The sequence below is a fragment of the Castor canadensis genome, chromosome 16 (assembly GCF_047511655.1).
Source record: "Castor canadensis chromosome 16, mCasCan1.hap1v2, whole genome shotgun sequence".
NCBI classification, from domain to species: domain Eukaryota; kingdom Metazoa; phylum Chordata; class Mammalia; order Rodentia; family Castoridae; genus Castor; species Castor canadensis.
Genome location: NC_133401.1, coordinates 42219451 through 42247013, shown reverse-complemented (window position 1 = coordinate 42247013; position 27563 = coordinate 42219451). Strand labels below are relative to the sequence as shown.

Sequence of the window (27563 nt, the reverse complement as noted above, 5' to 3'; positions counted from 1 at the left end):
CGGTGATAACACTGAGGTAAGGAAGGAGTGAGGGAAAATAACAAGTTTGACTTGGGAAAAAGATGATGTGAGATATCTAACACACATCTAGACAGATAACTAAATGTGGGGTTCTAGGGTACTTGGGGAGAGTCCAGGCTGGTCATTTAACTTGGAAGTCCTTAGTATACAAAAGTTAATGAAAGCCACAGGACAGCAACAGGGTCTTGGGGAGTGAGTGTAAAGATCAGATGGCCAAGAGAGGAGCCATGAGGCAGATGAGAAGACATCAAGGGAGGAAAAAGATGCCACTGAAACAGGAGGAACTTTTTTTCTCCCTAGGACTGGGGTTTGAACTCAGGGCCTACATCTTGAGCCACTCCACCAGTCCTTTTTTGTGGGGTTTTTTCAAGATAGAGTCTCTTGAACTATTTGGCAGGGCTGACTTTGAACCATGACTCTCCTGATCTCTGTCTCCTGAGCTAGGATTACAGGCGTGAGCTACCAGCACCCAGCAGCAGGAGGAACCTTGAAGGGGTAAGGGCTTGTTCCAGAAAAGGAAGTCATCAACCTGGACTAGAGCTGCTCCTAGGCTGGGGAGGATGAAAGCCAATGGCCACCACTGATTTGATGGAGGGCAAGGGACATCATGAAAAGAGAGGTCTCAGAGGACTAGTGGGCACAAGAGGCTGACTGGAAAGACATCAGGAGGAAAGCAAGTGGTGACAGGAGGATAGATAGACAACTAGAAAGGATGTCTTCAAAGATGACAACTCTGAGAGAGGTTATGGTAGTGAGGGGAATGACGCAGAAGAGGGAGAATGTGATGGTGGAGAGGGGATAACAGCAGCGACCATGTCCTAGAAGGCGAGAAGAGAGTGGGCACTTGGTCACTCACCCACTCAGATGAGCTCAATTTTCCCCTCTGCAGCCCTAGCTGAGGCGTGGAGGGGGGGTCAAAGTGGGGCTCTGACAGCACCACCGCTGGAGTCTCCCATTCCACATCTGCTGGCAGGGCTGTCTGGTCTGGAGTGGGGTATAAATAGACACAATCCATCCCAAAAGTGTGTGCTGGGCGCTAGGTCAGGGTCTCAGTGCTACCACCTGCCGCTAACTGTCCCGTGTCTGGGGATGGGAGTGGGGGCCCTGCTAACATCGTCAAGCCCAAGGGCACTGACAAAGGCCTTCTCTAACTCCGCTGGTTGTTGCTTTTTTTTTTTTTTTTTTTTCCTGGTTTCTGTAGAATGCTCTGCAAACCTAACTTTTTTATCTGATGGGTTTTGGTGCTGGGGACGGAACCAAGGACATGCTAAGCAAGTGCTCTATCACTGAGCTACATGCTCAGCCCCTACAAACCTAACTTGAAACTACACTGTCTCGCCTCGACTTGCCCCACCCCTCGAGTCTCTGGGATTTAGAAGTTCTGGACCCCCCCACCCCCACTTAAGGCGATTCTGAGAAAAGAGCATTATTGTCCCATTTTGTCGAGGAGGAAACTAAGGTGAGAGTCAGCTGAAGTCTGGGCCAGTCTGATTTCAAAAGACTTCTTTTTCTTCCACTCCGCCTGTGGGAGGCTCAAGGGGCTGGACAAGGTAGCGTTTCCAGGCGCGGGGTCCAAGCAGCTCAGGCCCCGCCCCGGCCCCGCCCCGGCCCCGCCCCACTCAGGATGACGGAGTCTGGGCAGTGCCATCAGCGCAAAGAGACATAGGTCTTTGTGATTGGTTGAGGTGGAAGAATTGGGTGGGGCTTCCCACCGGCTAAGAGGCCACCCGTGGGCGTGGCTATTATGGGGCGTGGCCTGAGACCCCGCCTCCTTCCGCGGACTCAAAGCGGACAGCGTCCGCGGAGGCGGGGTCAGAGCGCAGGCGGAGGATTCCAACGCAGCTCTCTGGTGCCCGCCGTGAAACAGCGGCCCCGCGGGGCAGAGCAGGTATGGATGTCCGCGCGGGGTGTCTTGGACTGGACCAGGTTGGGGGGCCAGAGGCCTGTTGACGACCACAGAGAACTTTGGGGGGATCTGGCCAGCACGGCTTCCTCCCGCGGGCTCCGGCCCCTGCCCCCGCCTTTCTGCGGCGAAGCCGGTCGTGGGCTGATTGGCGCCTGCGCTGCTTCCTTCGGCCGGGATCTGGCCAAGCGTACGGCCCGGGCGGGGGGACTAGCGGGAAACTGAGTCACCTCGGAGTGGGAGCAGTGCTGCGTGGGTGGCACCACTCTTGCTGAGTTCCAGGACGGATCTCCTTTCTTGCCACGCTTTGGGGGCCTGGCCACCACCACTCCTCGTAGGGGCAGCGCCCCATTCCTGCCTCCCGTTCTGCACCCAAGAGGCCCGCCCTGGCTCCCAGCGGTCTCGACCGGCCCCAGAATGGCTAGGACCCGCTCCAGCCGCCTCCTTCCCCACCCCTCCCCCTCGCGTCCCGAGCCCCCGAGTGCTCCCTCCGCAGGCTCTCCGCACAGTGTCAGCTTACACGCCTTATATAGTCCGAGCAGGCTCCAGCCGTGGCCTGCCTGCCGGGACCTGGGGGCGGGGGAGTGGAGAGCGGGCCCCTGACTCACCCCGCCGCCCTAGGCTCAAGGCTGGTTTGGGGGGCGGCTCCAGTCTGACATGGGGAAAGCCGTGCCAAATTAGTACTGCAGCCCACCTCGGGGTGAAAAGAATTTGGAACCTGAATGAGGGCTTCCCCACCCTCCCTGTCCTAGGAGAGGGCGGCTGCCGTTGTCTTTACAAATGTGGTTTGCCAGCCAGCAGTCCAGCCAAGATACCTGCCTACCCTTACCCTGGGTGTTCAATGTCTGCCCGTGCCTGTTTGGCTCGTGTCCAAAGCTAGAGACTAGAGCTGGACCTGCCTGACATACCAGCCACTCACCTTCTGTTCTCTCCTCTCAGGAACAAGCACCATGGATTCCTTCAAAGTAGTGCTGGAGGGTCCAGCACCTTGGGGCTTCCGGCTGCAAGGGGGCAAGGACTTCAATGTGCCCCTCTCCATCTCCCGGGTGAGCCTTGATTGGGCAGTTGACTCTTCCAGGGGACTTTGTTTGGGTGGAATCTGAGCAGGAGCAAGTCAGGGGCCAACAGGCCAGAAAGTGTCCAGGTCCAGAAATGTGGACACCTGTTGCAAGGACTAAGTAGAGGAGCCCCCAGACTTCTCTAGCTCTGTGCTGTACTTGATACCATTCCACTAACCTCCTGCCTGGGGCCACCTCTGAGGGCCACGGAGAGGCCCATTCTGCAGGATGTGAGCCCGTCTCCAGGAAGTGTCTATGCATGAGGGAACAGTTTGTGGAGCCAGGTTCCAGGCAGGGCACTATGACCACAGGATCTTACTTTAAACTCGCCGCCCAGGAAATAGTAGTTGTCATACTGTTTTTCCAGTGGAGACAACTCAGAAAAGAGTAGGGCTCCATCAGCAACTCCATGGTAGAGCCAGGATTGAATGAAGTATAGAATGGCATGCACTTTCTGTGAGCTTGAGAAAGGGCTCTTGCCAGCCTATGTGAACCTGCATCCCCATCTGCTGGTCCCATTCAGGATGTGGTAGCCTTTGATTCTAAGCAGAGGTGTGGTAAGGCTGGGCTCCAATTCCTTAGTTGGGTCCATGGTTGGGGGGGTGGGGGCGGAGCTGGGATCTGGCCCCTCCCTGTGGCAGGGGGATTGCCTTATAAGCCCAAGAATGCAGCTCCTGCTGGAATGTCCAACAGTGGTTAGAGTCTGCAGAACCCAAAAGGATTGGCCTAGGCCCGGACCCCACAACCCTATTGGTGGGCCCCTTACCTGGTCATCAGGCTGAAGCACCAGCTGTAGAGTCCAGAGATGAGACTCAGAGTAAACCGCACGCTCAGAGTGGGTGAGGCCAGCCCTTGGGTTTGGTGTCTCTGACTGTGGCCTAGGGGTCAGAAGGGGGCGGGGACTTCCTGCCCTCATATCCGCCTGCCCAGAGGGGCCCACCCAGGCACCCTGTGGGCCGGCAGCTGTTGGCAGGAAGCCCAGGTCAAATCCAGCCTAGAGGGGGCCAGAAGTTTGTCCAGGTGCCCACTGTTCAGCCTGAAGGGTCCAGAGGCACAGTCTGTCTGTGGGAGCTGGTCTTGGTTTCCAAGGCAGACAGGCAGGCAACATTCTTCCCAGGGGTCCTTCTACTGAGTTTCCCTGGAACCTGCCCTGCCAGCAGAATAACTAAAGGCAGTGGTCCTCCTCCCATACACATACACCCCTAAACAATCTTCAAGTCTGTCCTCCATCTCTTCTCTGGGAAAGTACTGGCCAGTCTCAGCCTCAGTTTCTTCATTAGTTCAGTATGGCCTTTCAGATGAAGCCTGTTGGGGGCACTCTGGGCCAGGGCTTCCTTTTCCCTGGCCCTTGCATGTGGGTGGGGCCACCCGCTGAGCCCTGCCCTGGAGTTGGATCTAGGCCCTGATGGGTGGATGGGTGGGGTGGTCTTTTCTGAACTGGGCCAGCCCCCCTACCCCTCCCCTGACCCCAAAGTGGAGGGAGTAGGGAGGGGCTAGAGCTGGCTGTGGGCCCAGGCCTGGGAGATGAGGTAATGTCTGGGATTGGGGGGTTGGGCTACTCAGTGGAGCCCTCAGGCTGACTCACCCCCACCCATACACTGTCCAGCCCCCTGGTTTTTCCCTTCCTTAATCCCTGTGCCTCGTTCTGCCCCTGGCCTCAGTTCCTCCCTGCAGCCACCTCCCCCAAGAGCACTTTCCCTTCTCCACCTATCTGAACACTGCCCTACCCCTACCCCTTACTTCCTGCACTTTCTCACGCCAGGGAAGAACGTAGTCCATCTCACACACACACACTCTTTTTCAAGGAGCCACTCCTCCTCACCTGAAGACCCCCATCTGAGGTTCAGCCCACACCCTCCCTCCCAGAAACCTGCCTATGTGGGTAGGGAGTGGCTGAACCAGGTTTTCTTTCTACTGACTCACTGTAACCTAAAGTAAGTCACTTCTCCTCCAGGGTGTCACTTCCCTATACCCATTATAAGGGGTTAGATTGAACTAAAGTAAAGGTGAGATAGGGGAGGGAATCAAGGAGTCTTTGTTCATTTTGAGACAGGGTCTTGCTCTGTAGCCTCAGCCTCCCAGGTGCTGGAACTACAAGTGTGTATTACCATGCCTGTCATCGGGGAGTCTTTTGAAGTGTGTTGACCCTTCAGTGTATTGACATCTAAGCTGAAGAGACGTAGAGTGGTGGAACCTTAGGGTCAGGTTCAAATCTTGGTCCTGCCTTTTACTATTTGGGTAACTTGAGGCAAGATGTTTAACAATTTGTCCAGAGTTGGCTTGTTGGAGGATTCAGTGGCAATGTGGCAATACTAGGTGCTCTAGATTAGAGTACTGTTCTTACTCTTTTTCATTTAGCAGGTGGAGAAGGGGCGCTCTACTCACCACCTCTCCACTCTTCTAACTTCCCCTGTGAGCACGAAATTGGGCTATCAAATCCACCTGTGCCTTTTGTCCTAATGCTGGCCATCTCTGTCTGGTCCTTCTGCTCCCTGGCATCTCTCTACAACCTCTCACCTCTTCTCTCCCTGCCTCAGCACAGTCTGTGCACCAGTACACCTGAGGAGCCTCCTGGAGTCTTGGGCAGCCTGTACTCCAAATGCTTACTACCACCTGTGAAGTATAAATTAAGTCTGCTCAATGCAGTGCCACACCCCTTGCCAGATGGCTGGGGAAGCCCCATGGGCTCAGACTCATAGACAACCACCTGCTGGGGCTGGGCTGGAAGGGCCCAGTAGAGTTTGTCAGGGTCCTGGGAAGTACCCCATCTGAGACCTGAAAACTGCTAGGGGCCAATTCTGCCCTCAAGGCTAAGTCCTGGTTGCTTCACCAGGTATTTGAGGCCTTCATAAATGGAACCTCTCTCCCCTAAGGCAGCATTCTCCTTTGACCAAGGCACACAGAAATCGTCAGCTAATGCTGGTGGTGGTCACCATTCCTCCAAGCCTGCTGTATCCCCTCATTTGCCACACAAAGCAGGGATTCCCATTTCAGCTCAAAGAGTTGGGGGGCATGGGGTGCCACCTATTTACAGCCCATGAAGCCCCATCACCTTGAGTCCCATTCAGGCACTGTTCACAGGGAAGCTGTAGGTGACAAAGCCTATTCCTGGTCTCAAAGGATCCAGGCAGGGCTGTGGATGTAGCTCAGTGGTTAAGTGCACAAGCCCCTGAGTTTAATCCCTGGTACTGCCAAAAAAACAAAACAAAACAACAAGGAGTCCAGGCAGATCCCTTCTGAGGGCCCCAGAACAGGTTGTTAGTAGTGCCAGGTGTGGATGTCACAGGCACAAACCAGAGGGCATATCTAGTAGGTGGAACAGCCTGGGCAGGAGGCCAGCAGGAGCTTCACAAGGCTGTGGTCATAGCCCAGAAGTTTGGGGCTTAGCCTGAGAGTGGCTGTGTTGAGGTCATAGCAGTGTGGGCTGTGAGAAGGGAGGGTCATGGAGGTGAATAAATAAAGTGGGTTGGGGGAATGGTACAGGTCAGTGAGCACAACCACCTACCTCCAAGGTCATTTTGGCATCCAGCAGCTGCGCAGAAAAATGTTGACTGACGAGGGCCTCAGTTCTGGAAGCAAGGCAGCTTAGTGTGGGCAGGGTTGACTGCTGTTGGCCTCCGTTTGGGCTGCAGTGCCCTGAGCCCTTGTGACTCTTGGCCTCTCCACAGCTCACTCCTGGAGGGAAAGCGGCACAAGCTGGCGTGGCAGTTGGCGACTGGGTGCTGAGCATTGATGGGGAAAATGCTGGGAGCCTCACACACATCGAAGCCCAAAACAAGATCCGAGCCTGTGGGGAGCGGCTCAGCCTGGGTCTCAGCAGGTGGGGGCGCTGGCCAGGCTGGTGGGTGCTTGCCTGTGCCTTCTGGCCTGACCCACCAACGCCACTTTCCCTTCTCCTCCAGGGCCCAGCCAGTTCAGAGCAAGCCGCAGAAGGTAAGCAGGACAGGGGACATCAGGGCTGCGGGAAAGAGGGGCTTGAACTTGAGCTACCTGCCCTCCTCGGCCCAGCCTTGGTACCCTGATGGGGAGCAGAGAACATGCCAGACTAGTCTGGGGAACTGGGACTGTAGCAGGGGGCTGCCGCACGGTTCTCGCACGATGCATGTCTGCTTGTCTGTCTGTCTGCCTCCTTCCCAACAGCCTGTGCTGCTCACTCGCCCACACTTGGTTCTCCCTTGTCCCTGCATGGGCTGAGATCATCGCTTCCAAATGGGCCCCTTGAAATCCGAGTCACCCCTTCCCCTAGCCTCTGGCCAAATGTGCGGGGGCGGAGCTGGAACTGCCACTGCCCCTTCCAGGGGGGTCGCCCCACTCCCGCCCAGGCCCCCACCCCCGCACGCCCTGCCCGGCTCTGTCTCCGCCCAGGCCCAGGCCCCTGCCGCGGAGCCTCCGCGGTACACCTTTGCACCCAGCGCCTCCCTCAACAAGACGGCCCGGCCCTTTGGGGTGCCCCCGCCCGCTGACAGCGCCCCGCAGCAGAATGGGTACGTCAGCCTCCGCCCGCCCACTGCTGTCCACTGCCCACGCAGCCCCCACGCCCGCTGCTCCGCTACTGCTCCGTCTGTGCTGCGCCCCAGCCTGGCGGGACCGTGCGGCAGCGACCCCTGGAGGACGGGGCTGGGCTGCAGGCACAGGGCCTCTCAAAAGGGTGTTGCTCCTATGCAGCCACTGCCCTCTTAGGGGGCTCTGGTCTGAGCCAGCGACCCCAGCCCCTGATTGGTGCCTGGGGTTGGGGTGTGGTGTTGGGCCAACTGAGCCACAGACACTTCAGTGCTGCCTTGCTCCCAGCTACTCTGACCCCTCCCCATCTTTCTTCCTCTCCTTGTGTCTGTCCCTTTATCTGTCCATCTATTTCCTTCACAGGTGCAGACCCCTGACAAGTCAGTGAGCCCCCCCTCTGCCTGTCCCCTCTCTTCCTTCCTTTTGGCACTCTGGGCAGTGGTCCCTCCCTACCCTGGCTTGCCCTCCTCCCTTTTTTCACTTACCTACCCACCCACCCAGCAGAGCCCTTGGCCTTCCCCTTCCCCTCTCTCCCATCACCATGACCCATGCATACCAAATCCTGGGAGGGGCTGCCCCTACTGCCCACCCAGAGCGTGAGATTCTGAGCCACACCCTCCCCACAGACAGCCGCTCAGACCGCTGGTCCCCGATGCCAGCAAGCAGCGGCTGATGGAGAACACCGAGGACTGGCGACCGAGGCCAGGGACAGGCCAGTCCCGCTCATTCCGCATCCTTGCCCACCTCACGGGCACCGAGTTCAGTAAGTGCCAGCTTGGGCAGGGCAGACTCTCTTAGCCCAAACCCAGGCTTGCCCCTCTGCCAGGGCTAAAGGCTGGGGTGATCCTTGTTTCTCTTGGTCAATGCCCACCTCTGTCTCTCAGTGCAAGACCCGGATGAGGAGAACCTGAAGAAATCAAGGTAAAAAGCCAGGCACCAGCCCCTCTCCCACCTCCCTCCTTTTCTATTCCAGCCACCACCCCTGTGTTTGCTCCTGGCCCTCCCCAGCTGGGACTCTCCCTTCCTTCCTTCCTTCCTTCCTTCCTTCCTTCCTTCCTTCCTTCCTTCCTTCCCTACCTCCCTTCCATCTCTCCTTCCTTTCACTTCCTCCTCCTCTCTCTGCCCCTCAGGGAAAAGTATGTCCTGGAACTACAGAGCCCACGCTACACTCGCCTCCGGGACTGGCACCACCAGCGCTCTGCCCACGTGCTCAATGTGCAGTCATAGCCTGGCCCTCTATGGCCAACTGCCCTCTCTATCTCTTTCTGTCCCTCCCACCCAGGGCACTGCCTTGGTGTATCCAGCTTCTGCCTACTTCACCTAGCCCTTTTCTGCCCCTGGCCTGAACCTCCTGGTAGCCTGGCCCCAGCAGCCCACCTGGCACAGGGCCTGGCTTCGTCTGACACTGCCTTTCCTCTTTGCCCTATGGTACTGCTGTCTGCCAGGTCTGTGTTGCCTTGGGCATGGAAATAAACATTTTCAGCCCTGCTTCCTCTGCCTCTGTCTTCTATCTTTGTGGGCCTGGTTCAAATTTGGGGAGGGAGGTTAGATGGTAAGTACTCAGTGTGTGCCCGTCAGTCTGCATCTCAGTGAGCAGGGGTACCTAAGCAGAGGACCCTGCCTTGCCAACAGAATATCTCTCTGGAATGAGGGGACCCCAGAGTTGCCTGAGGAGTGGGACTCTGCCCCACCTTTATACAACAGACCGGTTAGCTGAGACCTAAGTAGGAGAAGCAGTCCTTCAGTTCCTACCCCAAGGGTACCTGTTACCCAGCTCAGCTGCTCTCATGCACCCAGGCATCTCCCCTGGGGCCAGCAGGACCAAGGTTGGGGGGTAGGGCCATGCCAGGGCCTTGAATGGAAGATCTTGCAGCCAGGTGCCCAGGACAGAAGCCCCAGCCCCATCCTCAGCTGCACCCCAGGAACCCTGGCCTGGTAAGAGAATGGGCTTGGGGCTGGGGAAGGGTGGGTAGCCTTCATGGGCTTGGGGGTGGCGGGTGCCTCTAAACTGCTCCAGGCTCTACCTTCTGTCCTTTGGGGGTCCCTGTGCACACCCCTGGAGCCACTGTCCTCGGCCCTGGCAGGCCCTACCACCCCAAGCCCCACCAGCCGCCCACCCTGGGCTGTGGACCCTGCGTTTGCTGAACGCTATGCCCCGGACAAAACAAGCACAGTGTTGACCCGGCACAGCCAGCCAGCCACACCCACGCCTCTGCAGAACCGCACCTCCATCGTGCAGGCCGCCGCTGGAGGGGGCACAGGAGGGGGCGGCAACAATGGCAAGACTCCTGTGTGCCACCAGTGCCACAAGGTCATCCGGTGGGTGACCCTTCCCTTCTACCCTGGCCTTTCCTGTCCTAAAGCCTGGCCCTGGCCTGTTTGCCCACACATCTCACTTCAGCTGCTACCACGGGGGAGAATAAGGATTCCGTTCCCAGCTGGAGTGGTGTGGGGACCTAACCCAGGCCCTCAGACTCTTAATCCCACATGACCCACAACACACCTGTAGCAGTGTTGGTAGTGGTGAAATGCAGGAAGGTGCCAGTGACATCCTGATGCTGCACCTTTGCACCCACTGCCCTCTGGTGAGGAAGGGCCCATATGCTCAGTCTCTGCTAAGCTCTCAGGGCAGAGAGACCAGAGTCTCTTACTCTGCACTGCTCCTGAGGCTTAGCAGGGTCACATGGGTTCTAGAACCTTCCTAGTTCTTAGCCCTGGCCTTCTCTTGTCTTCTATCAGCTCTTAGATGCTTTAGAAAGTACTACCTCTTTCTGACACCCCACTTTTCTAGGGCCTTCAGGCCCCTCCCCAGGCCTGATGAAGTGGGCAAGGGTGCCAGGGTCTGCTGAGGCACTCATCAGCACAGTGGCCCTCCTGTGCTTCAGCACCTCATTCCCTCGGGTGTCTTACTAGACTCAAACTATCAGCTTCTACTTAGTCTGGGCTCTAAAGTGGCTTCTCCTGTCATCAGGGCAGTGCACCGTGACAGAGCTGATTCCTTTCAAGCTTTTTCACTCTTGGCGTGTGACCTTGTACAAGTCACGCACCAAGCCTGTCTTCTATTTGGGAAAGGAACAGCATAAACTTTTCTGTGCAAGGCTTTTAATGGGTGTTCAGTTAAACCCCCTTGGAGCCCCTACCTCATTTGCATATGCATATGCTCCCTCTCACTGCCCTGCCTCCCTACAGAGGCCGCTACCTGGTGGCACTAGGCCACGCATACCACCCTGAGGAATTCGTGTGCAGCCAGTGTGGGAAGGTCCTGGAAGAGGGTGGCTTCTTCGAGGAGAAGGGTGCTATCTTTTGCCCCCCCTGCTACGATGTGCGCTATGCTCCCAGTTGTGCCAAATGCAAGAAGAAGATCACTGGTGTGAGTAGGGCTGCTGGTTGGGCGGGCAGGGAAGGTGAACCTTGAACCTGGCAGTGTTGAAAAGTGTTGCTGAACAACTGCCAGACTTAGGGCTCACTGCATGAGCTCCTAGAATCCTAAATAGCCTAAAAGGGCTGAGGATGTAGCTCAGTGGTAGAGTTTGCCTAATATACACAAGGCCTTGAATTCAATCCCTAGCACTGCAAAAATAACTCCAAAAAACATCCTAGCTAGGCGTGTATGCTTGTAATCACAGCACACAAGAGGCAGAGGCAGAATTAGGAGTTTGAGGCCAGCCTGGATTACATAGCAAGAACAGTGTCTCTGGAAAAAAAAAAAAAAGTTGGGTACCATAGCTCTTGTTTATATTCACAGCAAGCAACTAAGGAGACAGGGATTAGGACGATCTTGGTTTGAGGCCAGCCTGGGTAAAAAGTTAAGACCCCATCTCAACCAATAGCGGGGTTTGGTGGTGCATGCCTGTTACCCAGCTACTTGAGAAGCCTAAATAGGAAGATTGTGATCTAAGCCAGCCCAGGCATAAATGTTAGACCCTATCTCAAAGATATCTAAAGCAGCCAGATGCCAGTGGCTCATGCCTGTAATCCTAGCTACTCAAGAGACAGAGATCAGGAGACTTGCAGTTTGAGGCCAGCCCTGGACAAAATAGTTTGTGAGACCATCTCTCAAAAAAACCCATCACACAAAAGGGCTGTGGCTCAAGTGGTAAAGTGCCTGCCTAGGAAGCGAAAGGCTGTGAGTTCAAACCTCAGTGCCGCCAAAAAAAACCCCATAAAAAACCAAAAAACAATACCCAAAACAAAAAATGGCTGCTGGAGTGGCTCAAGCAATAGAGTGCCTGCCCAGCAAGCCAAACCCCAGTACCATCAATATAGATATATATGTATATACATATGTATATATTTATGTATATGTGTACATAGATATCCATGCATATATATATATATATATATATATATATATATATATATATATAAAGCAAAAATGGAAGTATAGCTCAAGTGGTAAGAGTGCCTTTCTGGCAAGCTTGGGGCCCTGAGTTCAACCCCAGGACCACAGGAAAAACCACCCTAATAAATGGATTGCTACTTGGAGGCAGAGCTGGGAGGATCTTGGTTTGAGGCCAGCCTGGGCAAAAAGACAGTGAAGCCCTCCATCTCAACAAATAAGCTAGGCATGATGTTGCATGCCTGTAATCCGAGCATCTCAGGAGGTGCAGGTAAGAGAATCAAGGTCCAAGGTAAAAACCCAAGACCCTATCTGAAAAATAGCTAAAGGAAAAGGGCTGGGGGCATGACTCAAGCAATAGAGCACCTGCCTAGCCAGTACAAGGCCCTGAGTTCAAATCCCAATTCCACCAAAAAAAAGAGAGAGAGGCCAAAATCCTGTTCAAAAAAGGCTTGAGCAAAAGCAAATGTAATAGCTGCACTCACTTGGTGAGGGCTCAACTGAATCCAGCCAGGGACCAAGGCTGTCTCGTTTGCCTCTGGTTCACTTGTGTTGGCTTCATTCCCCAGAGTGCCTTCAGGGTTCCATCTCCACAGCCTAGCACCAGAAGCAGAGAGAGAAAGTGCCTCTGTCCCAGTTGAGGTCCCAGTGCTGATGCTCATTGGCCTGGCTTGAGTCACGTGACCATTCCCAACCAAGTCTCATGACTGATTGGCCAGGCCTGGGTTATTCCCATCCCTGAAGCTGGGGGTAAAATGGCTCCACCTGAACCCTAGATGAGAGGGACGACTGGTTTCCTAAAATAAAACCAGGGTGACGTTACCCTACGAAGGGACGTGCTGGACAGGCCACGAGATGGCCACCATACTAAGTGGGATTGCATTTGGATGCAGAAACCCCACTACCAAGATTGAAACCGAGAGCATTACTTATTTCAGTTTCAAGAATTCACAGACTTGACAAAAACATCACACGCTGGAACGGTGGCTCAAGGGTGCCTCTTCCTCTCCCCTCCCTCCCTCCCTCCCTCCCTCCCTCCCTCCTTCCTTCCTTCCTCCCTCCCTCCTTCCTTCCTTCCTCCCTCCCTCCTCCCTCCCTCCCTCCCCTCTGCCTCCCTCCCTCCTTCCTTCCTTCCTTCTTTCCTTCTTTCCTTTCTTTTTCTTTTTTGAAAATCCCCTACTATAATGGGATCAAGGGTGTCTTTTAATCCCAGGCCTTTTCCACCTTTTTACTCTGTAATCCTTAGCATGTGAACCTTGTCTTCACCCTTATCACATCATGGTGGTTAGATGACCGTGAAATCCCCAGGCCTATGTATTTATTGTTCCAGGCAGGAGAAGGGGAGAATAACCTTTTTTGGGGGGGGAAGGGGGCACGCATGGGGACCAAAGCAGGACCTCGCACTTGCTAAGTACACACCTTACCATTTAGCTACACCCAGCCCCAAATAGCATTCTTCTAATAAGGTTTTGCTTTTGGATTCAAAGAAAAGTCAGGAACTGGCTCCCATCTTTATCTCACTGACTAGAAAACGGTTACATGTCCAAAAGAAGCAGAAACCCCTGAATACTTGTCCCTAGGCAGGGGATTGGTTCCAGGACCCCTGCAGATACTGACGCTCAACCTGTGCTCATCCTTCCATATAGTCATCTCCAAATTGCTTGTAATCCCTAGTCTAAAGAAAATGTTATGTGGGTAGTTGTCACACCGTACTGTTTAGAGAATAATGACAAATGTCTATAGCTGTTCAGCACAGGTACAGCTTTTTTCCCTGATACTTTTGATCCATCATTGGTTGAATCTGCAGATGCTAAACCCCAGATACTAAGAGCTGATTGTTTTTTAGCTCTTCAGCCTTGGTAAGAGAGGACAGCAGAAGAGAAGGGAGTTGTAAATTTTTGAGATGCCAGTCTGGAGTCTGGTGCTTCTAATGCACAAGAAAGCGGAAACTCTGGAAGATAAATTGACAGGTTTTAAGTGCACAGGACTACTGAGTGGCAAAGGCAGAAATTCAGACTCAAAATCCTGTGATATAAAATGCTATTTTTCCCTTAGAGGCTAAACACAGTGCCTAGCCCTACCAGGTTTCCTCATAGCTCCCACCGGAGCCAGGCTTGGGGCTCCCATCAGGGTGTATATAAAGCTTAGAATATTGAGCCATCCACCTTCACCACTCATTCTTCCTACTAATGTGGACAGTGTGCCAGGTAGTGTGTCTCATGCTGAGGACACATAGTGAACAAGACAGGTGTAGGCTTTGTCCCCAGATGCTCACACTGGGGGAAGGGATTTGCTGGGTGTCACAAGCTGATAGTTCTTCACCTCTGGGAGGAAAGGTGTCAGAACAGGCAGGGTTGAGAAGCTGAATGCATTCCTGTGTACATATAGGGGGAAATTGCCCAAGGTGACCAAAGTATGAGGACTGAGCCAGAGGGTCTTTTCTCCCACCTTGGGCTCTCTCCACATCCTTTCTAGAACCGGAGGCAGGGTTGCTAGATGTGTCCAGAGAGCTTTGTGATGGTCATACTCATAACGGTGAGAGTAACCATGACCACAGGGATGGTTCTTGAGTCTCAGCCAAAATGTCCACAGTCCAGCCACAGGAAACAGAAGGGACCCATAGCATTCATCTTTAGAGTTGTTATCACACAGCACTTCTGCTTGCATCCTATTGGTCAGAACCCAGTCACATGACCATAGCTAGCTGCAAAGGAGGCTGGGAAATGTGGTCTTTATTTGGGTCAGCCATACTTAGCAAAAATGGAGTTTCCATCAGTAGATAGAAAGGGCAGAATGGATATTGTTGCCGTATTATTATTATTTTGGTGGTACTGGGCCTTGAATTGAGGGCCTCATGCTTGCTAGGCAAGCACTTTTACCACTTCAGCCACTCTGCCAGCTACTTTTTGTGATGGGTTTTTTCAAGATAGGGTCTCAGGAACTATTTCCCCAGGGCTGGCTTCGATCCGAAATCCTCCTGATCTCTGCCTCCTGAGTAGCTGGGATTGCAGGCCTGAGCCATGGCCTTGGCCATCTTTGTTATTAAAGCAACAGGTTGTGTTTGCAGGGCACCTGTTATCCAGCTTCGTAATCATACTATGAGGTCAGTCTGGTGATTCCCATCTTATAGCTAAGGAAAACTTTACCCCAAATGACAGTGATTTCCTTGTCACATGAGGCCACAACTCATTGAACTGTTCTAGAAAAATGGGCTGGACCTCAGGACCTCTCTTCAGCTATGAATCTAGCTTTGTTCCCTGAAATCACGGTCATTCTGTTTTCTTTCTTGAGGTTTGAGCTCAGAACTTCATTGCTAGGCAGGCGCTCTGCCACTTGAGCCACTCCATCAGTCCTCATCCTATTGGTTGGCTTCTCTGTTTGCAATCTACCTGCACCTCAGATTCCCTCCCTCCAGCCCTGTGTTCATGCCACAGAACAGATAAGGCCCACAGGGCCCTGCCAGCTCCTAGGTCCTGGAGGATGCCTTGGGTGGCAAACACTGCTTCTGCCCCAGACTAGGCCATAGCTTCCCAGGGAGCCTCAGCTTCTCTCTTGTGTGACTCTAGACAGACCCTAGGGAGCCCCCACCTCACCCTCCTGGTAGGCAGGTGTTCCAGTAGGGGCTCTCACTGTCCACTAGTTCCTTGAAAATACTCCCTGCCACTGGCTCCATGCCCTGGCCACAGTCCAAGGACCCTACCTTGGAGCATGAGTTGAGGAAGACGGGGATGTCAGCTTGTTTTGGCAGAGTTGGCAGGAAGCTCCAGCGGGTAGGGTAAACATTAATAGAGACCCCGTCCAGTCTGTGTGTCATCTGAGGACCTGTGTGGTCTCAAGTCCAGTTGCTCACATTAAATCCGGTGCTCCTCTCATTCAGCCCCACTGTCCTCTCCATTTTGCCAGTGAGTTCTGTAACCTCCTTTACCTCACTCCTTCCTCTTCTGGGACTCAACTATCACTTCCTTAGACATGTGTTTCCTGGCACCCACTCTTCCCACCAGGCTTCGCCCTACACCTGAGTCCTTTTGTCCCACGTTGTGAACTCTGGACTGAAAACAGGGCTGTGTGTATTAAGTGCTGTGACCTCTACATGGAAGTTCCTCAGCAAGCACTTGAACAAGTGGATGGAAGTGGCCTCTTGAGTGGGACTAAACATGAGTAGGAACACAAAGGAGAAGGCTGCAAGCAGAGGGAGTAGCTCGTGTCACACGGGTCACAAGTCATCACCTGAGAAGGGTGTGAGTGGAGGCAGATGAAGTCGGCAAGGGCTGTGTTAAGAGGTTTGACGCTGTAGCGGGGAGAGGTCAGATGGGCCTCAGAAAGATTCCTCTGGGGAGGGCTGGAAGACAGCTAGGGCCAGGGGCCCCGGCCAGGACAGTAGCAATATCAGAGCACACAGATGTAACACATGCCAGGGGGAGAAACAGGAGTCCTAACTGTCGCACGGGTTCTGAATCCCAGCAGAAACCTGCCTCCCAGGTTGGGGCTCCAGTCCTGGCAGCCTACAACACTGCCAGAGCCCTCTTTCCCCCCAACAAGAAGCCCCATTTCATGCTGGCAAAGTGGCTCAAGCAGTAAGAGCGCCTGTCTAGCAAGTATGAAGCCCTGAGTTCAAACCCCAGTGCCACAAAAAGAAAAGAAACCCCATTTTCTTCACCTGGACCCCTTGGCTGCTCCCTTAAAACAGATTTTACACCAGGTGGTGGGAGGAGCCAGCCAGGTGTGGACATGAAATCCATTTCTGCCCTCTATAGGCTGTGCAAACTAGAGCATGTTGCTTTTTCAGAGCCTCACTAAGGTAGGGTGTTGTCACTCCTGGCCATTGTGGTTTCTTGATAGACAGAAGATGCGGTACAGATGTAGAGGGCAGAGCTACATGTTCACACTTTTATGTCTGAATCAGTGGTCATTTAAAAATCTGGGCTAGGGGTGGAGTTCAGTGGTGGAGTACTTGGTCTAGCATACACCAAAAAAAAAAAAAAAAAAAAAGGCCGGGTGCAGTGTCTCACACCTGTAATCCTAACTACTGAGGAGGCAGAGATCAGGAGGATTGTAGTTCAAAGCCAGCCATGAGCAAATAGTTCCTGAGACCCTATCTTGAAAAACCCCATCATAAAAAAAAGGGCTGGAGGAGTGGCAGTGGCTCAAGGTTTAGAGCATCTGTCTAGCAAGTATGAGGCCCTGAGTTCCAACTCCAGTGCTGCCGAAAAAAAAAAAGCCAAAGAAAATCAGAAGATTTCATGTTAATGCCTAGGTTTCAACCTGAGTCTTCTAGGTATTTCTAAATGAACAGTCAGCACCGCCACTAGAAGCAGGACAGGGAGCCTATGTGACCCAGGCCCCACCTGGCCCTTGTGGGAATTGGATCTGGGACCCCCCAGCTTCAGATGCAGAGCCACAATCATAACAGCTGTGTAACCCTGGGATCAGGTCCCCAGTTCACAGGGGGAGCAGCCTTGACTTGCGAGAAGGTAAAACTGTTGGCTAAGTCCCACACTACACTGCCTCTGCCTGCTCCAGGCACTGTTAGGACAGATCCACTAATAGAGCAGGATGCTTCTCGTCCGCCCAGCCTAAGATTTTAGCTGGATGAGTCGGGGAGAGACAGACAGTAAGCAACAGACACAATAAGTAAATTACCTGGTAGGATGGCAGTGAGATGGGTGTTATGGAAAAACAGAGTAAGAGGTGCCCTGAGCATGGCGGTGGGGAGGCAGTTTGAAATAATCACTGGTGTCAGAGAAAGGGACATTTGTGCAGAAACTTGAAGAAGGTGGGGCAGAGCCATCCAGGCAGAGAGGACAGCCACAAGATGGAGATGTGTCTAGTGTGTCAGTGACAGGCAAAGAGGCCAGTGTGACAGGATCCACGTGAGACATGAAGGGAGCAGAGGGCAGACCTGCTGGCTGCTGGGCCCTCTGGGGCGTAGTTTTTATTTGGACAGATGGGAAGCCAAGAGGGTTTTGAGCAGGGGATGTGGCCTGGAGTGCCCCGTAGAGGCTCACTGTGGCCCAGCATAGGGCAAAGACCAGTTTCATGTAGGCACTGGGACCAGGCCATAGATCCAGAGAAGGCCGTGGCTTACAGCTCACATCAGAGAGACTGTGAGAAGCCATTGGGAGGCTAGATATGTGGGAGGGGTTTTGTTTGTTTGTTGGAGGTTTGAACTTAGGGCCTCACACTTGCTAGGCAGGCATGCTACTACTTGAGCCACTTCACCAGCTATTTTTCCTTTCTTTTGAGACAAGACCTTGCTATGTAGCCCAGGCTGGCCTTGAACTTACTATGTAACCCAGGCTGGTCTTGAACTTGCAGTCTTCCTGCCTCAGCATTCTGAGTGCTGGTGTTACAGTGTATAATGCTATGCCCAGCTGGATGTATCTTCAAGGTGGAGCCTGCACGATTTACTGGTGGGCCTGATGTAGGGTGTGAGAGAAAAGGGAACTTGGGCAGAGCAGATGGGACGGTACAGTTACCATCATCTGTGGGAGGGGCAGTTCAGGGTAGGGAAACTGGGTGCTAAGTTTTGGACGTGGCAAGTCTGGGGCCAGACAGGTGGAGCCCTAGGTGCCATGGATATGTAGATGTGATATTTACTAGGAAAAGGACGAGGGCACAGGGCTGTGTCCTGTGTTCTGGGGGGAGAGGCTGAGCCTGATGGAGTGACTGTGGCCCCCAGGAGATCATGCACGCCCTGAAGATGACCTGGCATGTGCATTGCTTCACCTGTGCTGCCTGCAAGACACCCATTCGCAACAGGGCCTTCTACATGGAAGAAGGGGCACCCTATTGTGAGCGAGGTATGGGGTGCCGCAGAGCACACAAGGAAGGATTGGGGTGGGGATCAGGAATGAGCCAGACCCAGATACTCTTCTCCATCTCTAGACTACGAGAAGATGTTTGGCACGAAATGCCGAGGCTGTGACTTCAAGATCGATGCTGGGGACCGCTTCCTGGAGGCTCTGGGCTTCAGCTGGCATGACACATGCTTTGTGTGCGCGGTGAGAGCCTGTCCCTTGTGCTTGGGTCTTGCACCCAGTGCCCTCTGTTCTTCACCAAGTGCACTTCTACCTCCTGCCTGTGGGATGCATGAGAGATTGGGAAAGGGCCTCCTGTTGCCCCTGACCCCATGTGACTAGTCCTTTACTGTCCCCAGATATGTCAGATCAACTTAGAAGGAAAGACCTTCTACTCCAAGAAAGACAAGCCCCTTTGCAAGAGCCACGCCTTCTCCCATGTGTGAGCCCTCTAGCCCACTACTACTGTGGCCCCACCCGGCCTGAAGAAGAAGGGGCCTGGAGTCATCACCCCCAGCATTTCTGGGAAGGGCTGGCAATGGCTGCCCCAACCCCAACTCCTGGCTGGAGCTTGGGGTTCCCTGGACCCTGTCCCACCCCTTCACTTCCCCACACACCCTTTCTCCACCTCCATCACACACGGTGCTCCCACACCTGTTCACTCGTGCCACAATAAACCTGTGTCCAGCTGTGTGCTGTGTGCCTTCCCCTGTGCCTCAGGAATGCTGGGGTTGGAGGCATGCAGCGAGTGGCCGTTAAGATGGTTTCCTTTGCTGGCCATCTTGCTGGTACTTCCAATGAGGTCATGGAAGTCACAGGGTCACTGGACCCTGGGAGGAGGACCCTGTATGGTGGGCCCAGCGTCCACAGATGTGAGGGGAGTCACTAGCCTCACCTGCCTCAAGGTTAAAGTAGAGGAGCTGGGGTAGATCTCCAGAGGTGAGGCCCCAGGTACCATCCTCCATTACCATCCGTAGCCTGGAGAACTAGAAAAGAAGGTGGGTCTGGAGAGGTCAGCCCCTGGTCCTGGGAGGCCAAAAATGCCAGGCTGAGGGAAGGCAAGGTGGGCACAGAGAGTTCAAACTATTGAAGGGACCAGTTCTCACTTCTGTTGTAGAAAGAAGCCCCAAAGACTGTGTGCCGGTGGCTCACACCTGTAATCCTAGCTACACAGGAAGCAGAGATCAGGAGGATCTCAGTTCAAAGCCAGCAAATAGTTTATGAGACCCTATCTCGAAAAAAACCATCACACTGGGGCTGGGGGAGTGGCTCAATTGGTAGAGCTCCTGCCTACTAAGTGTGAAGTCCTGAATTCAAACCCTAATACCACCAAAAAGAAAAAAAAAATTTTTTAAATCACAAAAAAAGGGCTGGTGGAGTGGCTCAAGATGTAGGCCCTGAGTTCAAATCCCAGTGCCACAAAAATAAAAAAAGATGGGACCCAGTGACAAGACCCAAGAAGCCCAAAGCAGGGGCCCAGGAGATAAGAGGTAGGGAGGACAGCTTCACTAGGCATCTAGTACGTAGCAGGCATTGCTTACATCTTCTCATGTGATCATACCTGCCCTGGCAAGGCGTCTGCAGTTACTCATTTTCTAAATGAAGCTTAGGAAGGCTGGGATACCACACCAAGGTCACATAGCCTCTGAGCCACAAGACAGACTGAAAGCCAGGCCGGAAGCAGGGTGCACTGCCCTGAGACGGGCTGGCCCTCAGTCCCTTCTGGGGAGCCCACTTCTGCCTGGTACAATGCAGACTGGAGTTTTGGTGGTGGCGTCATTCTCTGGGGCTTCCTGCTTCCCACTGGTAATCTCCAGCACCCTAGAAGGACTCACCTCTCCTGTCCCAAGCCTTAATTGAAGAGAGACTGAAGAAAGGACCCAAAGTAGAAGGCTAGGACAACTCAGTGTGACCACCTATCCTTTGTAAATCCCTGGCATGAGGAACCACTGGCCTGACCACTTCAGAGGGTAGCCCCAGGTTCTGGGAGGCCTACATGTTGACCTCAGCAGACTTAAACTGATCCCCTTAAGAGAAGGGACTTGTAGTGTTGTCTTGGACCCTTGGAGAATGAGGGTACAGTTTTGGTATCATTCCAGAGTCTAGAACAGTGCCTGCCATATAGTGGGTACCCAATAAATGTTTGTTGAATGACTGAATGAGGTGCCTCATTCAGGGGACATTTAGGAGACCAATCCAGGAAGCTGTTGGGAGGTTCAAGTCCAGATTCACCTCAGATTCAATTCAACAATGAATTTGGGACGGAGTCAGGGCACTCAACATAAATACATGTAATTGATGCCTGAGGATAGCTGGGGAGCGACCTGGCAGGTAGCATCAGGGGTAAAGCAGGTGGGATGTAGTTTTCTTTCAACCTCTATACACAGGGCATATTAAACACAGAATGTCTTTTGCTTCACCAAGGATATGTACTCTCTCCCACTTCTGAACCTCGAAGCCCTCTCAGTCCATCTTCTGTTTCCATGGATACAAGAAAGCAAGAGCACTGGGCGGATGGCGATTGCTGCTATGAGCCGGTCTGGGAGTAGCTACCCCTCAGCCTGAACCAAGGGCTGTGGTGTGGGAATGCAGCCAGATCTGCCAGTTTATCCACAGCATGCAGAGCCTCTGATTTTTATGTGAGAAATTTGTTTTTACTATTGACAACTATTTCACTTTTTTAAATCCTGTTTAAAAACTAACAAACATGGGCCAAATTCAGTGTGAGGCTAGCAAGGGCCTCTCATAGAGAACTGACAGGGACCTAGGACATCAACATCACAGCACTGGGCAGAAAAAGCAAGGGGAGTGGCCAGAGATGGAGACTCACAGCCTCCAGGGAGTTCCGGGCAGAGAAGCTGCAGCAGGCCAAGAGTGTTTCCAGAAGTTGCCAACAATGTCAACAGACAGATAAGACTGAGGAGTCCCCATGACATTTCACAGCAAGGTGACATTTGCCAGATCAGGTTAACTGAGAGCTGGGGCGCTGCCAAGGTTAAAACAAACAGGCTGGGGGAGATGGTGAGGATGTGGAAGGAGAGTGCAGACAGCTCTTTTAAGAGGCTTGACTGTGGTGGACCAGGAGGAAGTCACTGTCAGGGTCAGCTAAGTGCCAAGACAGAGATGGAGGGAGGAACCTGGGAGGTGCCTGCCAAAAGAGGGTTAAAGGGCTGGCGGATGGAAGTGGCTCAAGCGGTACAGTGGCTGCCTAGCAAGTGTGACGTCCTGAGTTCAAACCCCAATACCACCAAAAAAGATTTTTAAAAAGACGGTAGCTGAAGATGAATTGGTATTGGTAGAATGGGGGGAAGAGGGACGAGGTGGGGACTGCATCTTGGCCACGAGGAGCTGGATGGTCACCCCACACCCTATGTTGGCAAACAGCAATCCTTTATTTTTATTTTTTTGACAGCACTGGGGGTTGAACTCAGGGCTTGCGCTTTTATCACTTGAACCACTCTGCCAGCCCAATCCCTTACTTTAAAGGTGAGTGATACTGCAGATGGAACCAAGGCTCAGAAAGACAAAAGTGACCTATCAGGAGCCACCCAGCTAGTGTGACCAGGAACTGCTGCTCCAAGGATTGAAGGCAAAGGCCCTCCCACTGAACCACCCAGCCCCTCCTGTGCCTCTTCCCCCTCCCCCGCCACTGCAGGGCTGCCAGGATCACAGTGTTCCAAAGCTGGTGGGGGCTGTGGAGAATGGAAATGAATGTCCTTGTGCCAGGCAGGGGAGACCATTAGCACCCTTGGAGAGTGCAGAGTCCCCAGCTGAGGGGGCAGAGCCCATGGCAGGGGACTGAGTGGGCAACCAGAGAGGCAGCAGGCAGAGGAGGGGCTTGTTCCAGTTTAGCTCATTTCGAGTCAGCAGGAAGAGAGGCGGTGGAAGGCGAGCCACCATTTCTCCAGAACTGGTGATTCTGTCACTGCCTCTTCCCGGCTGGGCCCCACATGGCCTTGGTACACACATAAGGTACACTTAGTGTCTCTCCAAGCTGCCTTGCTAGAGAAGGGAACCAAGGCATTAGACTAAAGGGCCTGGTGGCAAGCCCCCCCAGGGAGCTACAGATCAACTGGAATTTGAACTTGACCCAAATCTAAAGCAAACCCTGAGAACCGAAGAAGAATCTCTCTCCAATGGGAGGAGAAGAGAAAAGGCTTAGGAGTGGTCATGATGGAACAAGGTGAAGCTTCCTGACTGATAGCCTATGGAGAATTCAGGAGGCCAGGTATTTGGGAAAGTGTGGGGATGTCACTTTAGAAAGGTCAGTGAGGACCCTGGGACCACACTGTGTTCCTTTGCTCAGTGATAGGAGCACTAGAAGGTCAACTCAGGTTTTACTTATATCCCTTGCCGTTGACAAAAATGACAAGTATTTGGGAACAGGTTGCTGCAATTCAAACTACTTTAAATAAAATATGGGGGTAATTTACCTGAAATAGTTATTGGCTTCAGAAAAGGCTGGATCCAAACAACCATGGATGTCTCCTGGAGCTCTTTCCATCCCTTGGGTCTGCTTCCTTAGTGCTGGCTTTATCCTCAAGAAGTGCTCCCCACTGTGGGTCAAATGGCCCCCAGAAACTCCAGGCCCATATCCTGCCGACTCAGCATCCCCACTGGCTTCAGAGCTTTAATGGTTCCAGCAAAATTTCCAAGGCTGACGTCCATTGGACTGATTTGGGGTTTAGGTCCATCCCTGATGTAGTTACTGGGTCTGGCCCACTAGGCCTGGATCACATGCTTCCTTCTGGAACCTACAGTGAAAAAATCAGCCAGAAGACAGAGCAGGGATGCTAAGCAGGCCTGGCTACAGATGTCCACTGCACTTCCCTCCATGCTGGGTGTCCCCTACCCCTTGGTTTCCCTCCCAGACCTTCAGCCTAGCCTCAAAATCTACTTCTGACCAAACTCCAAACCAGTCCAGGCCCTGGGTATGGAAATAGAGGTGCTAGAAGAATGAAGGGGGAGGGTGTGTGCTGTGCTGATGTGACATGGGACAGACCTGGGTTCCCATGAGACTTTGCTACTTAACAGCTGTGTGCCTCCAGGCAAGTCACTGCCATGTTCTGAGGCTTGATTTTCCCATCTTTAAAATAACATGTTCAAACCGCAGCCCCACCAAAAACAACAAACAAACAAAAACTATTGCTGGGCACCAGTGGCTCACATCTGTAATCCTAGCTATTCAGGAGGCAGAGATCAAAAGGATGGTAGTTCGAAGCCAGCCCTGGGGCAAATAGTTCACAACACCCTATCTTGAAAAAAACCCATCACAAAAAAAGGGCTGGCAGAGTGACTCAGGCGGAAAGAGAGCCTACCTAGCAAGTGTAAGGCCCTGAGTTCAAACCCATGTGGGAAAAAAAAAATAGTATTTATAGACATCTTGTGCTCATACCTGTAATCCTAGCTACTTGGGAGGCTGAGATCAGGAGGGTGATGATTCAAGGCCAGTTAGGGCAAATAGTTCATGAGATCCCCATCTCCAAAATAACCAGAGCAAAATGGACTGGAGGTGTGGCTCAAGCAGTAGAGCGCCTGCTTTGTAAGTGTAAAGCCCTCAGTTCAAACCCCGGTCCCACGAAAAATAGTAACACATCCATAACACCTACTATGCATTGTTACCACTATAAGTACTTTCCAGATACTCTGAAAAGCCACTAGTCTAAGGTCGCACTATTAGCAGGACACTGCAGGAGGTGGGGACTGGGCTTGTCAGGAGCAGAGCTAATGTGAATGAAAGAGGTTGGCCCTGTGCCAGGGGCGGATGCCTGGGAAGTGCCGTGAGCTTTGTGCCAGCTCGATGAGGGGCACTTTTGAAGGTGTACTTGCAGGATCTTGCAGCCACAGGATGGGGCCAGAGAAGGCTCTGCCAGATGATGCTGAAAAAGTCCTGCGGCCCACATGCTCCCCTCAGCCTTGATTCTTCCCTGGGAAGTGTGGGGGAGCACAGAACTGGAAGGTGGGGGTGGAGGGCTGGGCTGCTAGGAGGAATGGAGGGGTTTCCATGTTCTAAGCCTCCATCCAGTCCTGTTTTATCCTCACAAGTGTTCAAAAAAGGAAACTTAGAGAGGGGAAGTATTTTAGCCAAAGTCACACAGTGAGGAGCGTTTCTTAATCCAAATCTTTCCCTTGCTCATTTTTTTCTGCTCTAGGGACCCAGAAATCACTGGACCAGCCTCTTAGTGTGTGGGGAGCTCTGGGGGTAGGAGAGACCGACATGTCAGTGTCTTGAAGGGTGATCAGTGCTGGAGGTGGCAGATATGAGGCCTGCTGGGAGGACCTCTAAAGAGGCACCCACCTGCTGGTCACCCACCATGACTGGGCATGGGTTCCAGGGAAAGCTGGTGTTGGCAAGGAGACCTTGTTGGCAAGGTTCTCTGGAGGACTGAGTGACTAGAGACCAACCCTTTCTACCAATTAAAGAAACTGAAGGCTAGGATAGAGCCACTGAGGTTAGCAACTTAGGGGTCACCTAGTGGCCTTGGCCAGAGCAATGCCAGAGACATGTTGGAGGGCACACCGATTACAGACGAGAAGTGTGTCCGTAAATTCCACACACATTTTAGATTGAAGACGATGTGGAAGGGGAAGAGTGGGTGCCAGGAAATGAGCAGGGTCCCCCTTACTCCCCTGAAAATAGGAAAAACTGGGTGTGGAATTTATGGGAACTCTACATTATCTTTGCAATTTTTTAAATCTAAACCTTTTGTTGTTGTTTGTTTTTTTTTAGTACTGGGGTTTGAACTCAGGACCTATACCTTGAGCCACTTCACCACAGGTAGGGTCTCACAAACTATTTGCCTGGTCTGGCTTTGAACCTTAATCCTCCTGATCTCCGCCTTCCTAAGTAGCTAGGATTACAGGCGTGAGTCACCAGTACCTGACTCCTTAAAACTGTTCTTAAATAGAAGGTTTATTAAGGACATAGATGGCAACTGGTGAGAGTAGGCACGGCTAGAGAGAGTTGGTAGGTGCATAGTGGGGAGGTGGGAATTTGAGGAAGGGGAGCTCCTATCGTGCATGGAGGGCTTCTGGGTTTTGGATGTGAAATTGAGCAGGAGGCTGGGGAGGAAGTGTTGGAGCAGGGGAGAGGGAGGAGCTGTGAACCAGGACAAGTCAAAGGAAGCAGGAAGGGGCTGAGGCTAGACATTGAGATGTTTAGCCATCTGTCTCCTCCCAGGCGCCCCTACACCCCTCTTCCAGGGCCCACTCCTCAAGCCAATGACGGGGCAAGGCTGAAGCTTTGTCCTCTTGTGGCTCCTGACCCCTTCCTCCCTGTCCTGCACCCCACTCTGTCCCCTGGCCTTCTTCATTGCCTTCCAATTGTACCTATTGGCCAGTGGGGCTAGGGCACAGGCCTGGGCCGACCCTGCCTGCACCTGAAGCTAATTGGGAGTAGTGGAGAAAGTGTCAGGGCCAGGGGTTCATGGGTACATCAGGCACCAGGTTCCCAAGGCAGGGGCTGGGGAAGTGCTTCAAGTTTTAAATTTATTTATTTTTTGTGATACTGGGGTTTGAACTCAGGGTCTACACATTGAGCCACTCTACCAGCCCTTTTTTGTGAAGAGTTTTTTTTGAGATAGAGTCTCTTAAACTGTTTGTCAGGGCTGGCTTTGAACCGCAATCCTCCTGATCTCTATCTCCTCAGTAGCTAGGATTACAGGGTTAAAGGGGTTCCCCCTATTTCAAAGTGCTGGAGTAAATGTGCACTCTGCTCTCCTCTTGGCATCCCGGATCGTCCAAGTATTTACCCAACTCAGAACTTGAGGTACAGCTGAAACCACCTCCTCCTCCCCCCAGATTGGCCCAGGTGAAGTTTGCTCTTGTTCTGTCACCTTGCTGGAAAGATGACAGTGATGGAAAAGGCTTCTGAGAGCTAGGGAAAGGGCTCTGAGAGCCATTGAGGATTTCAGGGTCCCCTTGGAGAGGGGACACAAGGAAGAGAGATGTTCCAGGAGATAGTGACAGTGGCTTCCACTTCCCTGAAAGGGGACTTCTCTGAGTCCCCAGCCTTCTGTGCTCAGCTCTTGGGGAAATAAAGGTGTCAGGAAGCTGGTCCTGTGGAGTGTCCTTGGAGGAGCTCTTCCCTGGGGTTCCTCTGGGAGGTTTGAGGCTTGGGAGAGAACACAAAGGAATTCCTAGGCTGACCCAATCTGGGAAGGGCACAGGACAGAGAAGGGAAAGCTTTGGGAATGATGAGGTAATGAGCTGGGTTGGGCTGGAGATGGCCTGAGGCAACAAGGTCAGGGAGCAGGGACAGGAGGGGGGGGGTGTGATTAGCAGGCATGGGACTAGCATGGGACCAGCAACTGAAGATGGGTGTGGTAAGTGAAAGTGCATTTATCCAAAGCATGGGGCTGCAGATGGGGGCTGGAGACGAGATGGGAAAGGAATTGGGTTGGATGTGGGTTTTGCTGCAGATGGCACTGGGTAGTGATGGGGTTGAACTGGGAAAAATGGTGGTAGGTAGGCCAGGGGTGGGCTGCTATGTGAACTGGGCTAGGGAGGAGCTAGGACGGAAATGGGTATAACAGAGTGGGACGACCTGGAAGTGGGGTGAGGTTGGGATGGAGGTGAAAGAAGGGGTGGGACTGGACCCTTTAGACCCTGAGAGAGAACAGAGGGAAGAAGCTGAGGTTGGGTCATAGGTTTGGGATCTTGGTGAGGTCGGCACCCGGCTGGGTTTGGGGCTGGGGGAAGAGGGTGAGAGCCCACGGTGGGAACGAGGTAGGAGGTGAGGGTTTGGGATTTGCGTGGTAGGGGCTCTTAGAGCAGAGGAGCAGCTCGGACTTGAGGTGTTGCCCACCAGGACTATGGGCAAGGGGCGTGGGGACGCCCGGGACAGGCCGGGAAGTGTGTGTGTGTGTGTGTGTGTGTGTGTGTGTGGTGGGGGGGGGGCGGGCCTCCCCCTGGGCCGGGCCAGGGCGGCGCTAGGACCGAGCGAG

At 53.2% G+C, this 27563-nt stretch overlaps 1 protein-coding gene across 4 annotated transcripts; it reads left to right on the top strand.

The window, feature by feature from the left end:
- The first annotated feature begins 1754 nt into the window (after positions 1–1754).
- On the top strand, positions 1755–19309 carry Pdlim7 (PDZ and LIM domain 7). Of its 4 annotated transcripts, none has more exons than XM_074058766.1 (13): positions 1755–1909; positions 2864–2970; positions 6651–6802; positions 6885–6915; positions 7846–7862; positions 8109–8245; positions 8367–8403; positions 9356–9417; positions 9567–9801; positions 10672–10852; positions 18501–18621; positions 18707–18822; positions 18978–19309. In XM_074058766.1, the coding sequence occupies exons 2-13, from the start codon at positions 2875–2877 to the stop codon at positions 19062–19064; spliced, it is 1272 nt and encodes a 423-aa protein (XP_073914867.1). In that variant the 5' UTR covers positions 1755–1909; positions 2864–2874; the 3' UTR covers positions 19065–19309. The 4 variants fall into 4 exon arrangements, with proteins under 4 accessions (XP_073914867.1, XP_020018350.1, XP_020018351.1 ...); XM_020162761.2 differs by lacking the exon at positions 7846–7862 and adding an exon at positions 7348–7466; XM_020162762.2 differs by lacking the exons at positions 9356–9417; positions 9567–9801; positions 10672–10852; ... (1 more) ...; positions 18707–18822; positions 18978–19309 and adding an exon at positions 8613–8973.
- The last annotated feature ends 8254 nt before the right edge of the window (positions 19310–27563 follow it).

Coding starts and splice junctions, on each gene's coding strand:
- Pdlim7 (XM_020162761.2), top strand. CDS start 2,875: ATGGATTCCTTCAAAGTAGTGCTGGAGGGTCCAGCACCTTGGGGCTTC. Junction 2,971..6,650: donor TGCCCCTCTCCATCTCCCGG/GTGAGCCTTGAT, acceptor GCCTCTCCACAG/CTCACTCCTGGAGGGAAAGC. Junction 18,622..18,706: donor GGCACCCTATTGTGAGCGAG/GTATGGGGTGCC, acceptor CTCCATCTCTAG/ACTACGAGAAGATGTTTGGC.